General features: G+C 39.9%; 1 protein-coding gene across 3 annotated transcripts in view; it reads right to left on the bottom strand.

Annotated features, from left to right (window-relative positions):
- Window positions 1-14,186, bottom strand: part of ARMC8 (armadillo repeat containing 8) — a 102,099-nt gene extending 87,913 nt beyond the window's left edge. For all 3 annotated transcript variants that reach the window (XM_007170337.3, XM_007170338.3, XM_057545325.1), the window contains exon 1: window positions 13,896-14,186. In XM_007170337.3, the coding sequence (XP_007170399.2) occupies window positions 13,896-13,940 (45 nt within the window). In that variant the 5' untranslated portion in view covers window positions 13,941-14,186. The remainder of the gene's footprint in view (window positions 1-13,895) is intronic.
- Window positions 14,187-14,495: the final 309 nt, after the last annotated feature.

The raw sequence follows: 14,495 nt of genomic DNA, 5'->3' as shown, positions 1-14,495 counted from the left end.
TAAATTACTCTGTAGCTTCTGGTAGCTGGAAGAGATTGTACACACAGTGATCCTCCATCCTCCCAACCGATCCAGTGAATGTGCCAAGCAGCCAGCTAAAGCTCAGGGTACAGCCTGTGCCCATGAAGGAGAGCAGTGCTAGCCAGGGTCACACTATGACCTCTGCCTTTTGGCACAAGGCTTCAAACAAATGACCTAGAAAGCCCTCGAAACCTAGCTCTAAACTCACTGTACCCATTCAAAGCTGCAGAAGCCACCACAAATGTATAGATTAAAAACCTGTTACATTTTTATGCTGAATAGCACCTCTCCAAATTATATTATGTAAAAATGTACACGAATCCCTTCAAGCAGAAAGTCTGTATACACCAAATTTGTGAATTAGTATTTAGAATTTAGTAGAGCTGAATGTACATATGTATGAACAGGTACTAAACATTAAAGAAAGAAGAGAAGCTTGTAACAAATTTCTTCTTGAAGGAAAACAGAAACAGGTAATGAGCTGCATTCCACTGTGGAGAACTATTATGTGGAAGCAATTTCCCTTTTATTAGGGTGACCATTTGTGATGTCTCCCCTTGAGTGAAGACGGGTTGTAGTGACTTGATTCTAGCAAGCAGAAAGCAGTGGAGGTGATAGCATGTCACTGCAGAGCTCTCCCTCTGTGTCCATGTCTGTGTCTGTCTGTCTGTCCCTCCCTCCCTCCGTCAAAAGCCAGCTTCCATGTTGTAAGTTGCCCTATGGAGAGCCCCACATGGCATGGAACTATGGGGAGCCCCTGGCCAAGAGCCAGCAAGGGACTGAGGCCCTCAGTTCAACAGCCCACATGGAACTAAATCCTGCCAATAATCCTGTGACTGAGCTTGGAAATGGATTCTCCCTCACCTGAGCCTTGAAACGCGGCTCCTGTTGACACCCTGACTGCAACCTCACAAGGGATTCTGGGGCAGAGGCATTAGCTAAGCCATATCTGAATTCCTGACCTACAGAAACTGTGAGATATTAAATGTTGTTTTAAGCAGCTAAGTAATTTGTTACATAACAATAAACAGACAATGAATATACCTTCAAATTTATCATCCAAACCAGGATAATTTTAAGACTGAAAGAGGGCACTACTAATACTTGTCACAGAATAACACACATAAATGAAGAGTGTTGGAGACAAACCGGGCTATATGCTCGCCCTACCTTTTATTCCTCTTTAGTGGCACAAAAGAGGAAAAACTTAGAAATAGCTCAGAAAACTGGTCAGACATACTGAAAAAGCAAACTAGAACAATCTCTAATTGCCCTTCTGAATAAACTACGCATGATTGGGGTGAATTAAAACCCTGCCTTTTGAATAAAATTCTTCGGGAAAGGTTCTGAATGCCAAATTATTAAGTCCCAGACTTGCCAAGAATGGGATTTAACTCAGAGAATAGAAGAAGTAAATGTGTTCAACTGAAGTTTTAAAACCTGAAGTGAAACAATGGGTTTATTAGACAATGAAGAGTGAGGATTTAAGTGTTAATAAGAAAATATCAAACTATTTTATTTCATTAAAATCTTGCTCTATGTGTATTTCATTAAAGTAGTATGTTCTTTATTTCTACCATATTCAGGCATTGAATGGTAGAAAGAATATATGACTTGGCATCAGAAGATGGGTTTGAAACCTAGTTCTACCACTTGGTAGCTCTGTGACATAGGGCAAAAATAAAATTTTGAGACTGTTTCTTCAAGTATAAAATGGTAACGTTACCACATAGCTCAGAGCGTGGATCGAATGAGATAACACACAAGAAAAACCCCTGTAAACTGTAAATGAACCATATAAACACTGATTTCAGGAAAAGCCTATTTTTGTATAAAAAATATAATTACCTTAACAAATGTACTAATGCTCTTCTCAGTTATTTATAGTCCTATTCATGATTAAAGCCTAATTATTCAGACATACCTTTCCTCACCTGATAGCAGCTTTTTTCTCAGAGCAAGCTAAGTACTTAGCAAGAAATAAATATGCATTTGAATGCTGACCTTAAAAATCTAAACTTTCATTACTTGAGATTTAAAATAACTGTTAAAAATATGTAAGGTAATCCTTAGTGCACCTTTTATTACTAACTTTCATTATAACTGTAGACTATAACCATGGACTCAGACAATATAAAATCACAGTTACGAATACCAATATATAGTTCAAGGAGTAATTTTTTTTTTTTTTTTTTTTTTTTTTGGCTGCACCTTGACATGAGGGATCTTGGTTCCCTGACCAGGGATCGAACCCATGCCCTCTGCAGTGGAAGCGCGGAGTCTTAACCACTGTACTGCCAGGGAAGTCGCAAGGAATAATCAATTTATAGTGTTCTCGTTCCCATACACCAACTCAGAAAGAAAAGGTAGACAGAATACAAATATTTTTATAATACCTGACACTTGTTTAGTATGTTACAGTTTACAAAGTATTTTCATATCTATTTTCTCATTTAATTCATGTGTTCTTTAGAAATTGAAATATTACAAATCTCATTGGGGAATTCTGACCCCTGAGAAATGAATGTTTAAACTAGTTGTTGCCATATTAATCAAAATTTCATGTGTCAATTATTCCACAAACTACTAGGAACTTCAAGATAAAATTGTTCATAATGTTGATCATTCAGCATTGTCAGGGAAAATCCTGATTTAGGGAAGAGATGAAAGGAGCACAACCCCCAAAAAATAGAATGTTTGAGCTCTATAAAGCTTCAGTTTAAAACCTATTTCATGCTGAAATTCAACATGTGAATATCTTTAATTTACTAGGTGCTGGTAACAGAGTTAAGATAGAGTCCCTTACCCTCAACTCATTCACAGCACAGAAAGGAAACAGATAGGTAAGTAAGTTACAGTTGTCACTTCTAACACAGGGTAACTGTAACCATAAAAGTGAACACAAGATAAAAAGAAAGCTGAAGATACATTTAACTGAAGTTAAGGGTGGAATGGGAGGTGGTATCTAAGCAGCAAGGATGATTAATCTGAAAGACTAGTATTATTTTGCTAGGTGAAATGGGGAGGAAAAAAAAGATAAGGACTCTAGGCAGAGAGCACAGCACATACAAAAGAGTTCTGAAGCAATGTGGTGTGTTTGAGAAACGCAATTTAGTATTATAGTGATACAGTATACACTTGGGAATACAAAACAAAGCTAAAGTTGTACTCTTTAATTCAGTCAACAAATAGTTAGACAGCTATGCAGGCACTGTTCTAGGCAAGAACCAAAAAAAGCCCAACTTTGCAGAGCTTACATTTCAGCAAGGGGAGAAAGATAAAAAGCAATAAACATTATAAATAAACGATATAGAATATTATAGGGCTATACATGCTATATGGGGGGGAAATGTTTAATAGCACATTTTATTTCCATCTCCTTTTACTATACACTGCACAAGCTGCGGGGAGGGAGAAGTGCAGGAGAGAAAGAGGGAAGTGTACTAATACACGCCCCCCCTCCCCCAGAGAACCCCATACGCTCAGCATCTCAGTAGTTCCAAACAGGGACAGCACTACTGCCTAAGATACATTCTTTAAATCTATGGAAGTGATTTTGGGTTGTCAAAATGACAATAGGTGCTATTGGTATCTAGTGGGCAAGGGCTAAGGATGCTAGATGTCCTGCAGTGAGTGGGACAACAGGCCCACACCCGAAAAGACTTTCCACTATGCAGTCAGGTAGGAAAATAAACTTTAATTACCTGAGCCTAGAATCTAACTCCATTTTACATATTTTTTGTTTACATATAAACAAAAAAATGCGTTTCGCATCATTTTACTATACCATTTTCCAAGAATGCAACTCCCATATGAATATAGGAAAGGGTGTACTTTGTCTTGTTAGGAACTTTATCAAAATTGTTCATTTCAGAAAAATCACATCAAAAACAGTATCACTTATTGTATTTAAGTAACCATCACATCATACCTATATCACTCTGTCTTATAGCAGTCATATTTACAGCTAAACTACCCTTATTTGCAAATATATCACTATTTTATTACTTCTTTCTAGAACCTGAGTCTTTACTCATTTAAATAATATAAATTAGTTTCCTGCTCTTTCTCCCTTAACACAGCTGAGGCATTATGCCAACTCTTAAAAATTTACATGTAAGAGCAGTTATCTATGAATTTCACTCCGGGAGAGCCAAGGAGGTGCTTCAAAATACGTTTTAAGAAGGGGGTGTGGAGTCTAGCAGAGTTGAGAACCACTAACTGAAACAGCTCTTAACATTCCAGTCAGCTGGGAGCTCCAGAACCTCTTCTCCATCCCAAACAATTTGAAACCAAGATTTGATTTTCTGATGCCTCCAACTCTCAGTCCAAACAAATGCTTCCTACTGTCACTTTGACAATTTCCTGAAATGCCAAATAACTGTACTGCTTAGATCAGTCACAGATTCACAATTACTCCATTTAAAGTCCAGGAACTAGAGAATTTTTTCCTAACTTTGAGGGGGAAAAAATAACTACCTCCCTCTGGAACAATACAAAAAAGGATAATATAACAAAGACTGACCTTCTCCTTGCAGATGGCTATCATGCCCTCCCTATGTATTAAAAAATTCCTACATGCCTCCAAAAGGAAGAAAAATTAGAAGAAAATGCCTAAGTAAACCCCAAATTTTGTGGATATTTTGGTTTTTCTTTTCTTTTACTTTTTTGTCTTCTAGTAAACTTCTGGCCCCATTAGGACTCAATCAGATTCTCATTCAATTTTTGCGGACCCATCACACAGTATTTTTTAAACTATTTTTACCTTTACATTTTTTTTTTATTATGGGATTCATTCTTTGGCGATTCTAGAGGTTTGCAGCATCCTTCCTCCCCAAATTCACCAAAGCCCTGCTTTTCTGCAGTCTCTAGCAACTTTGGGAAGTTTATAAGATGGCACTTCAGTTTGGCTGGGTCCCATCAGTGCAGAACGTAACATACTTATGACAACCAAAATCCCTAGAATATAATGTTTCAATCTCATAAACACAATTATGAAAATACTGAAATATATAATTTTAAACGTAATCTACTTGGATAAGAAGCAGCCCTGACCTCTCAATAAGTAATTAAGACTGAAAATCCGATTTTACATGTTAAGAGAACTTATTTTAAAATAAATAGCAAATAAATCAGTACTCATATAAAGTTTGAAAATAAAATTCTAAAATGTCAGGCTGTGCACACAAATTTTTCCTCTATGTGTTTGGAAATCTGACTACGACACTTCATAGACAAGAGTATATGACAGTGGACAGGTCAGTCTCTCTGGTTCTCAGTTTTCATCAATAAAAAACAGACAAGGACAAACTAAAGATTATCTGCAGGCTTCTTTCAGGCAAAGATTCCATAATATTACTTACACAAAGGGGGATTTTTCTTTTCATAACAGGAAAACCAGAGCACAGTTAGATTAAAAGGAATATGAAGAGTAGCCTCTACTTTTTCAGTAGTGAGTTTTTAGTGTAATAAAATATTATTATAGCCCTTGTATATCGTATCAACATGCTATAAAGATGCTTAGGTGGTCTCAAGAACTGGAAGCAATTTAGCATTCATGCTTCTTTCTAATCAGGTACTGCAATGTTTATCCTTTTAAAGTATGGTACTAATCACAAAGAGCTATTTGGGTCTAGATGATTTGTAAGGTTCTTTCTCACTATTAAATTCTATTCATTTACTCTTCAATGTAGATAAGAATGTCTGAAGACTGAGGACCAAGAAGGGATCCCTCTGGACAGAGTAAGTTGCCCACGTAAGGATTTATGGTGCAAAATAACAGAATCTGGAAGTCCAAGGAAGCAAGAACCTTCTATGGGACATTAGAGTGACAAGGATTGTGAGGAGTTTTATAAAGACTGAGATATTCTCTGGGTTGGCAAAGGTTCATTTAGATGCCTTCCAAAATGATAAGATAGCCCAGGAAATCCGCTAGGATGCATTCAAATGCCTACCTCTTAATCCTGACATAACAGAGCGAGGCTATTCAGACACGGGTGTGATGTTGTCCTTGACTATAAGAATAGTTTAAATTATTCTTCAAGACTGCAATCATGTAATGACTTTGAAATCCAGGGTACCATCTTTCATGGTATACCTCAGAGGTGGAACAGTCCAGACAGGCTAGCTGCCTTCTGATTTTTTTTTTTTTTTTTTTAAAAGGCTTTATTTGCTTCAGATTCTTAGAGGCAGTAAACACCCTTGCCTCGGAGCTATCCATGGTGCTTGACTCATACTCAGCCCATCACTTCCAGCAATTAATTGGTGCATTAGCTTTCCGACCATAGTACCACTCAGGATCTGCCTGACCCATCATCCACATTGTGGCCTGTGACTATTATGCCAGTGTCACGGGCCACTTGTAATTTCTGTCTATTCCACTTTGCCTATGCCTAGATCCACAAGTGCCTTACTTTGTCCTGGCTTAGATCTCTCACCTAGCTCTGCCTCCCAGGCCTGCTATACCATCTGCTACACAAAGCCCTTCCTGTATATACAGTACACCTTGGGGAAGATCACTGGCATAATCTGGGCAAAAGATTACAGTTCTTCAGAGCCAAATCCCCCACATGATACCTTACGTGAGTTTTAAAACCTTGTTGTTACCATTTTTACCATTCCAAAATGATTTAAAATGAGTTTTAAATTTTGCTCTATGTTTTTGTGACTGACTTTGGAATGAATAAAGAATAGGAACTGTTAACTCAAGATTTATGTGTGGGTTTCAGGGAATCTATGAGCCCCTTGAAATTATGTGATTCTTTAGGCAGATGCATGTTTTTCTGGGGAAGATGGTGTTGAGCCTCTTACCCTTAAAAGGTTAAGAACTCGGTCAATGTGCTGATGACTCCCAATAATAATCATCTCCCCAGGTTTAAGCACTAGACCTCTATATCTGTGGTTTAATAAGTATATTTGGTCTTTCTCCCAGTTCCTGGCACAGAGGTCCTGAAACCCTTGAAATTTCCTGGGTGATATGAATGTCTTTACTTATTCATAAGGAACATCTTTCAAGAGTTTTGCTAATGAACGATTGGGCTGGGGCCCCTAGATAGCCTCAAGATGGGACTGGTTACCCAAAAGACCAAGTTATTAGAGGGCTGGAACTTTCAGTCCCATCCACCAATCTCTGGAAAGTGGAAGAGTGGGAGGCTGGAGACTAACGTTCTATAAAAACTCCTGAATAAAACGTGATTAAGTTTCCAGGTAAGTGAATGGATCCACCTGCCAGGAGGGTGGTGCACCCCAGTTCCACATGGACAGAAGTTCCTGCACTTGGGGCCTTTCTGGATCTTGCCCAATGTACCTCTTCACCTGGCTGTTCATCTCTATCTTTTATAATAAACTGGTAAACATAAGTAAATGTTTTGCTGAGCTTTGTGAACCATTCTGACAAATGACTGAATTTGAGGAGGGAGCAGTGGGAACCCCTGATTTATAACTGGTCAGTCAGAGGACAGGAGAACAACCTGGACTTGCAACTGCTGTCTGAAGTGGGGGCAGTCTTGCAGAACTTAACCTGTGGAATCTGATACTATTCTCCCATTAAATAGTGTCAGAATTGAGTTAAATTGTAGGACACCCAGCTAGTATCCACAGAGAACTAGAGAACTGCTTGGTGGTGTGGAAAACATTCCAGAATATCCAGCTGCCTACTGGACACCTCTAAATGAATTCCCAGAAAACACTTCAAACTCAGCCTGTCCAAAACGAAACTCATTTTTCCTCCTTACTCCTCTAACATGTTCAGCTCCTAATCCTCACCGTCTCAGTAGAGGATACCACCTAGATATAAAACTAAAAATCTTACCATGCCTGATCATGATTTTGACTCTTTCCTTTTCCTCATTCCCCTTATCCAATCAGTCACGTCTTACAACTTTTTGAAAGCCTAATAAATTCTTAAAACACTCCAGAAACAAAAGAATCATGTGTTCTCTAATCATTTTGCAGGTGATAAAGATCTCCAAATATTAACAGATTCTATAGGCTGGAAACTCTTCCCACTGGACCATAACTTTTCATTTTTAACAGAAAGCATAACACTGTCTCATCATTCCCCTTCCCCCAATAACTGTTTTATGAATATGCCAGAGAATGTAGCTAACTCTTTATTCTTCTGAGTTTATGAAATGAGATCAAAACAGTTTTCTTCTACCAAAGTGACAAGTGGGGGCTGTTTCTGCAAAACAGCTCTTATTTGGAATACTTTTCATTCCTAGCTAAACAGTCCTAAAGATCATAGCACTACAGCTCAGTGAAGGCAGCTGCTCTCCAGTTTCCAGAAGATAACAGAAATCTTCCTTTGCCAATAAATCCATATCTTTACCTAGAAGCCAACATAACATATGACACTGCAAAACAGTTGCCAAATCAGAAATCAAAAAGATACAAGTCAGAGTAACTGAAATTCCTGGCTCCTGGTACTATTTTAAAATTCTTGATGAGAATGGGAGGAGATAAGAAGGTTAGATATAGATATCCAAATGAAACTTAAGACCTTACCTAACTCTTGGTAAAGCTTAAAAGACTTCCTGAGCATTCGTTGTCTGAATTCAGGTGGCAATCTTTCCTTAAAAAGATAGAAGATGTCCAGAAACATACGATGAGCATCTCCCATTCTTCACACATTGCCATTAAAGATTAGGAAGTTCATACTGATTTTCTTTTAGGACCACCTCCTGACATACCCTGTGCTTACTGGTGTTTTGTAGAGAAAACAAAAGGGAAACTTTAAAACGTGCTTACAAGATTTTACTTTGCATTTACTACTAAAAACCAAGAGAGGGCAAATTCATACTTACAGGATAGTTGAGCTTAACCTCACAGAAAAAAATTTTTTAACTCTTGTCAGTTGTCCATGTAAGAGAGCAAATCACTATGCACCTGAAGACCAACAAATGCTTATAATCATCAAGAACAGAACAAAATCAAGGAATATCCAGACTTGGAATACCCTATACAGTTCAAACAACTGCTCATCAAATAGGCATAATGGCACTGGGAAATAAACGTAATGAAGACCTTAGCTGTCTGTGCCAGCCTACAGTATGATTCAAAGGCATTTTATTATCTTGTCTCTCTCGAATCACTACTAACTGACCAAAGTATAGTGTAATCATCCTCTTAACAGGGTCTTTCAAAAAGCATAAATTTTCATCTTAAGTCTGTTACCAATTTTTTAAAAAATAGGTTATACTTTTGGTGTTATGTCTAAGAATTCTTTACCAAGCCCAAGGTTCTGCAAATTTTGTTTATTCTAAAAGTTTTATATTTGACAATTAAATCTACGATCCATTTTGAATTAATTTTTGTACAAGGTGTGAAATTAAGATCAAAGTTCATTTTCTAACCTATGTTTAAGGGGATGAAAAGATAAGCTACAGACTGGGAGAAAATACTTGCAAAGCACCCATCTGACCAAGGACTCACACCTAGAATATATAAAGAGCTTTCAAAACTCTACAGTAAAAAAACAAACAGTCCAATTAGAAAGTGGGCAAAAGGACATGAAAACATATTTCACTATAATATTTTATTCATATTTCACTAAAATACTTTATTCATATTTCAATAAAATATGGATGGCAAGTAAGTAATGAAAATATTTTCGACATTACTAATCATTTCAGAAATGTAAATTGAGACCATGATGAGATATCACTATATATCTATTAGAACAGCTAAAATAAAAAATAGTGACATACCAAATTGCTGGTGAGCATACAAAGAAACTGGATCTCTCAAACATTACTAGTGGGAATGTAAAATGGTACAGCCACTTTGGAAAAGTTTGTCAGTTTCTTTAAGAATTAAACATACATTTACCATACTACTTAGCAATTGCACTACTGGGCATTTATCTCAGAGATACAAAAAGTTATGTCCACACAAAAGCCTGTACATGTTTGTTCATAGCAGGTTATAACAGCCAAAAACTGGAAATGCCCAAAATTTCTAACAGGTGACCAGTTAAGCAAACTATCTTTCAAACATCCGTATTATATATCCATACCACAGGATACTACTCACCAGTAAAAAGGAAGAAACTACTGATACACACAACAGCTTGAATGGATCTCCAGGGCATTACACTGAGTGACAAAAGCCAACCTCAAAAGGTCACACGCTGTATGACTCCATTTATGTAACATTATAGAAAATAACAAAATCATGGAGATGGAGAAGAGATTAGTTGTCACCAGGGGTTAGAGACAGTGGGTGTGGGGCAGCAGGTAGGTGTGACTACAAAGAAGTAGCATGAGGGAGATCTCGACTATGGCGTTACAGAACTGTATACATATTTATACCAATATCAGTTTTGTGGTTTTGATATTGTACTATAGTTATATAAAATGTGACCAAACGGGGGAACTGGGTACAGTATACACAGGGATCTCTCTGTACTATCTTTGCAACTTCTTGTGAATCTGTAATTATCTCAAAATAGAAAGTTAAAAAAAATGCAATCAATGTAAAATCACCCAAAAGTTTGGGAAACATGGGAAAATTTATAAATTTGTTGAAAACAGTGATGTTGTAACGCTAAATGCAAATTCAAGAGGGATAGGGGTGATCATGGTGTAGCTTAGAAAGACACCTGGAAATTTTGTCCAACTCCTCCAAATAAATAGTTCAATCAAATATTTATTGAGAATCTAATATATGAAAGACATAGTGCTATAAAGAATAGTTGGGTTAAGAAGAAGAAAAGGTCAAGCACTTATCTCTGAATTAATTTACTCTCTAAGAAGATAAAACAGAATAATAATTAACAGCCTCAGGGCCACTGCAAAAGCAGTTCCCTTTGCCTGGAATGCTCTTCTGTTTTTCTAGTTAGTTCTTACTTGTCCTTGAACTCTTAGCTCATTGTCACTTCTTTAGGGAAACCTTCCTTAGCTCTCATTGCTCTCCATATTAGAACACGTTCCCCTATTACATGCTTGTACAGCACCCTATATTTTTCATTCATAACACTAATCACCATTCACAAAAAACTGTGTGACATTTTGATGTCTATTTTCCCCATCAGGCTAATCTCCAAGAAGGCAGAGACAGTCTAGGTAGCTCACCACTGTTTTCCCAAACCCAATGCCATGCCTGGCAAATGACAGAAGCTCAAAATATGTTACATGAATAAACCTATACAAAGCTATAATTCATATGTGCAAATGAGCAGGCAGACAACAAGAGTTACTGGGGTTTGTAAGAACCCAAGATCACTTCAACTTGAGAAAGCCAGTTTATATGGGATAGGAGGTTCATGCAGAGGATAAAGAATCTTATATCCAAAGCTGAATATGAACATCAGCCTTTCAGCAACAGGAACCCACTGAAGAATTGAAACAGGGAACCGGTGCATCCGATGTGCTGTATAGGGAAATAAATGCAGAGAACTGAATTCAACTAAGAGGATAAGACACTAGAGGCAGTAAAAATAACTGCAAGGAACTGTGGTAATGCAGGCACAAAATGATAAGTTCTGGAATGAGAGGGTGGTCATGGGAAAAGACAGATGTGAGAAACACTGAGAATGAAGAGCCAACAGAACTTAAGGACTGATTAGCTATAGGGGCCTGAAAGGGGGAAGAGTCAATGATGATTCAAGTGCTTTAACAGTGGGTGATCCATGAAAGATAATACCATTAACAGAAATGGGAAGTCAGGACTAAGTTCTCTTAGGAGAAGGAACGTGCTTTGTTGGAAAGTGATGGGTAACATCCACACAACTGAAGACGTGAGACTAGATGGACAACAGTCAAGGCTGACAATGTAGATGTGTAAGCTGATTATAGTTAAGGTTATAAAAATGCATGAGATCTCTCAGAGAGGAGAAGGTATAAAGGGCCTTGAACGGAAATTCTTTAAAACCATTTGATCTGCCCCCGGTGTGAATTATGTTTCTCAGGTTATGGAGTCATTCAGACGGTGAGCTTCCTGAAGGCATAGCTGAGCTCAACTGTGCACTGGGTGTTGTACACAACTGGTGCAAAATAGTAGCCTATTAAAGGAACCAATTATTTTCAAGATAATTTCTGATGATTAATTCCTGTTCCACTTGCACTTTGTATTTCAAAAAGTGGTGCCCTAGGGAGAACTTTGAAAGGTACAGGCTTCACTTGAAATTATTATAATCAGTGAGTTTAGACAGTTTAAATCATTTATCCAAAGGTCTGATTTCCCAAGGCTCCAGAACTGAAGAACTGAAAGACCAGACTTTGGGACTGTGAAAACCTTAAAAAAGAAAAAAAGAGCCCCCAGTGAGACTAGGGCTAAAGCAAATGCCCACTAGAAGTAGGGAATACTCTTCAAGAAGTTTTTGAATAAAGTAAAATAGGAAATATTATTTACTGAGGGAGTGAAAAAAAAACCAAAAAATTTCAGTTGTATACTACATGGGTTGACAACGTACAAAAACTAAAGAAGCTTCAAGTGAAATGAAGGAGAAGCTAGATAATTAAAGGGAATTGAGAACAGTCAAGATGCATACTTAAAAAAAAACAACAAAAAGCTCATGAGGGAAAGTCATTGGCCTGCTCTCCCACAAAATGTTCCTAGGTGTCAGTCAGAGGTGGAGTAACAAGCTAAGTCAATGCTTAGGTGAGCAGTATTTCCCCAGCTACAGTTTAAAAATAAGAAAAGGGACTACTGAAATGGATCAGAGGACAAATTTGTGTACAGCTCCCACCCCACTCCCGTCCAAATAAATCAAGGTGGAATATGCCACAATGCTCTAACCGTGACCTGCAGCAAATGTCCTAAGTGCTTCCAGATACGGGAGTGTGTTTGTGGGAGAAGTCAGGGAAGAGAAACCCGTTGGAGCCACAGACTCAAGGAACCTGACAAGGCATCTATAATCCAACCATCCTCTCAGTATCAGACTGACTTCCACGATAAGTCTAAAAGATAGTCAACCAGTCTTTGCCTGCTTGTTTCCAACAACAGCAAACGGACCACTGGTAAACTGACCATTCTCAGAGCTGGACAGCTCTCATTTGTTGCAAAACCCTTCTAAGTCATCTCCTAGTAACTTTCACCCCGGTCCTTGGTTCTCTCAAGTGCAACACAGCGAAAGGTGAAAGCTTTGGTTTCATTTTTAAATTTAAGCGAACAAACTAGGTATTACTTCCTGGCATGTCAATACATTCCCTTCTTTCAATAGTAGGAAAATCTGATCTCTTTTTTCAACGTTTGACTCCCCGTGAAGGAAAAAGGAAGGCCAGTCACAGGTTCCTTTAGACTCAGGGCTGCGACCTCCGCAGCAGAGCGGAGAAAAGGGGCTTAAATAACCACATACACTAGGAGACGTTGCAGCTGATATGAAATTCCCGTTGCCAAGAAGCAAGCAGCTCTAGCCTGTGACCGGGTACTGGGACGCGATAGAAGCCACACAGACCTGGCCTGGCAGCCCCGAGACAGTGGGGGCCAAGAAGCCTCCATCTCTTTTTGCCACAGCCGCGGAGGGCTGAGTGGGCGCTCACCCCCAGGCCAGCGGCAAGCCCGACGCCTCACACGGCAAAGCGCTCGGCCCCGGGAAAGCGGCATCGGTAAGAAGGCGGCTCGGTGAAACGCCTGGCAAAGCCCAAGCCGCGCCTCCCGGCCAGCTGCCCGTGTGTCCAACCACCCGGCCCGCCCGACGCTGTCCTGAGAACCTGCACCGGTGAGCGCTCCCGGAGTTGGAGACGTCTCGGGCTCGGCCGGGTCCCGTCTCTCCCGCCCGCCCACCCTCTCTCAACTCCCCTGCTTAAAGCTGAGCCGGAGGCCACCCCAAGGAGTGGTGCCCAGGAGGCACGCCGCGTTGGTGGTGAATGTTGCGGGCTGGGACCGAGCTCTCGGGCGGGCGGGCAGGCGAGCGGCTGCGGCCGGTCACTCACCGAAAGGACGCTCATGCGGATTGGGGTCTCCAACAGGCACGCCATCTTGAGCCTTCCCACCCGGCTGCAGCCGGCGCCGGCGCCGGGGCCGGCACTTTCGACAGCCGACTACTGGGCCAACCACAGTTACCTCTGCAGAAAGGCAGGCAGGTAGACGAGAACGGACCACGCTCTAGACACCGCTGAAGTACGGCCAGGGCCCGCAGAGGGAAGAGCAAAGGGAAACCGCACCAGGGGCCTCCTTACGAATCGTCCTCTCAGAAACGGCAGCTACTCTCAGCCTGGGTGAGAGGTGGGAGCGCGCAGCAGTTTCCGCATGCGCAAAGAAGATCGGCCGGCCCCACCTGCGGCTCGCGGTGGGCGGAGCCTCAGGGGCGAAGCCTCAGGGGCGGAGTCTTGCTACAAGCGTCACAGATTGATTTATTGCAATTTCTTGAGCTCGCGTACTCATTCCGACGAACTGGTGTGTAGAGCCAAATACATAATTTGAAGTTCACTTTCACATTCATTATCTCACTCCTTCTTTGCACCAAACTCCTAGTGTCGTTATTATCTCCATTTTACAGATGGAGAAACTGTGATCTCAGAACCAGGTCTCCT

This window comes from Balaenoptera acutorostrata, chromosome 4 (genome assembly GCF_949987535.1).
Source record: "Balaenoptera acutorostrata chromosome 4, mBalAcu1.1, whole genome shotgun sequence".
NCBI classification, from domain to species: domain Eukaryota; kingdom Metazoa; phylum Chordata; class Mammalia; order Artiodactyla; family Balaenopteridae; genus Balaenoptera; species Balaenoptera acutorostrata.
Note: the sequence above shows the minus strand (reverse complement) of the source record. Positions and strands in the feature narration are given on the sequence as shown.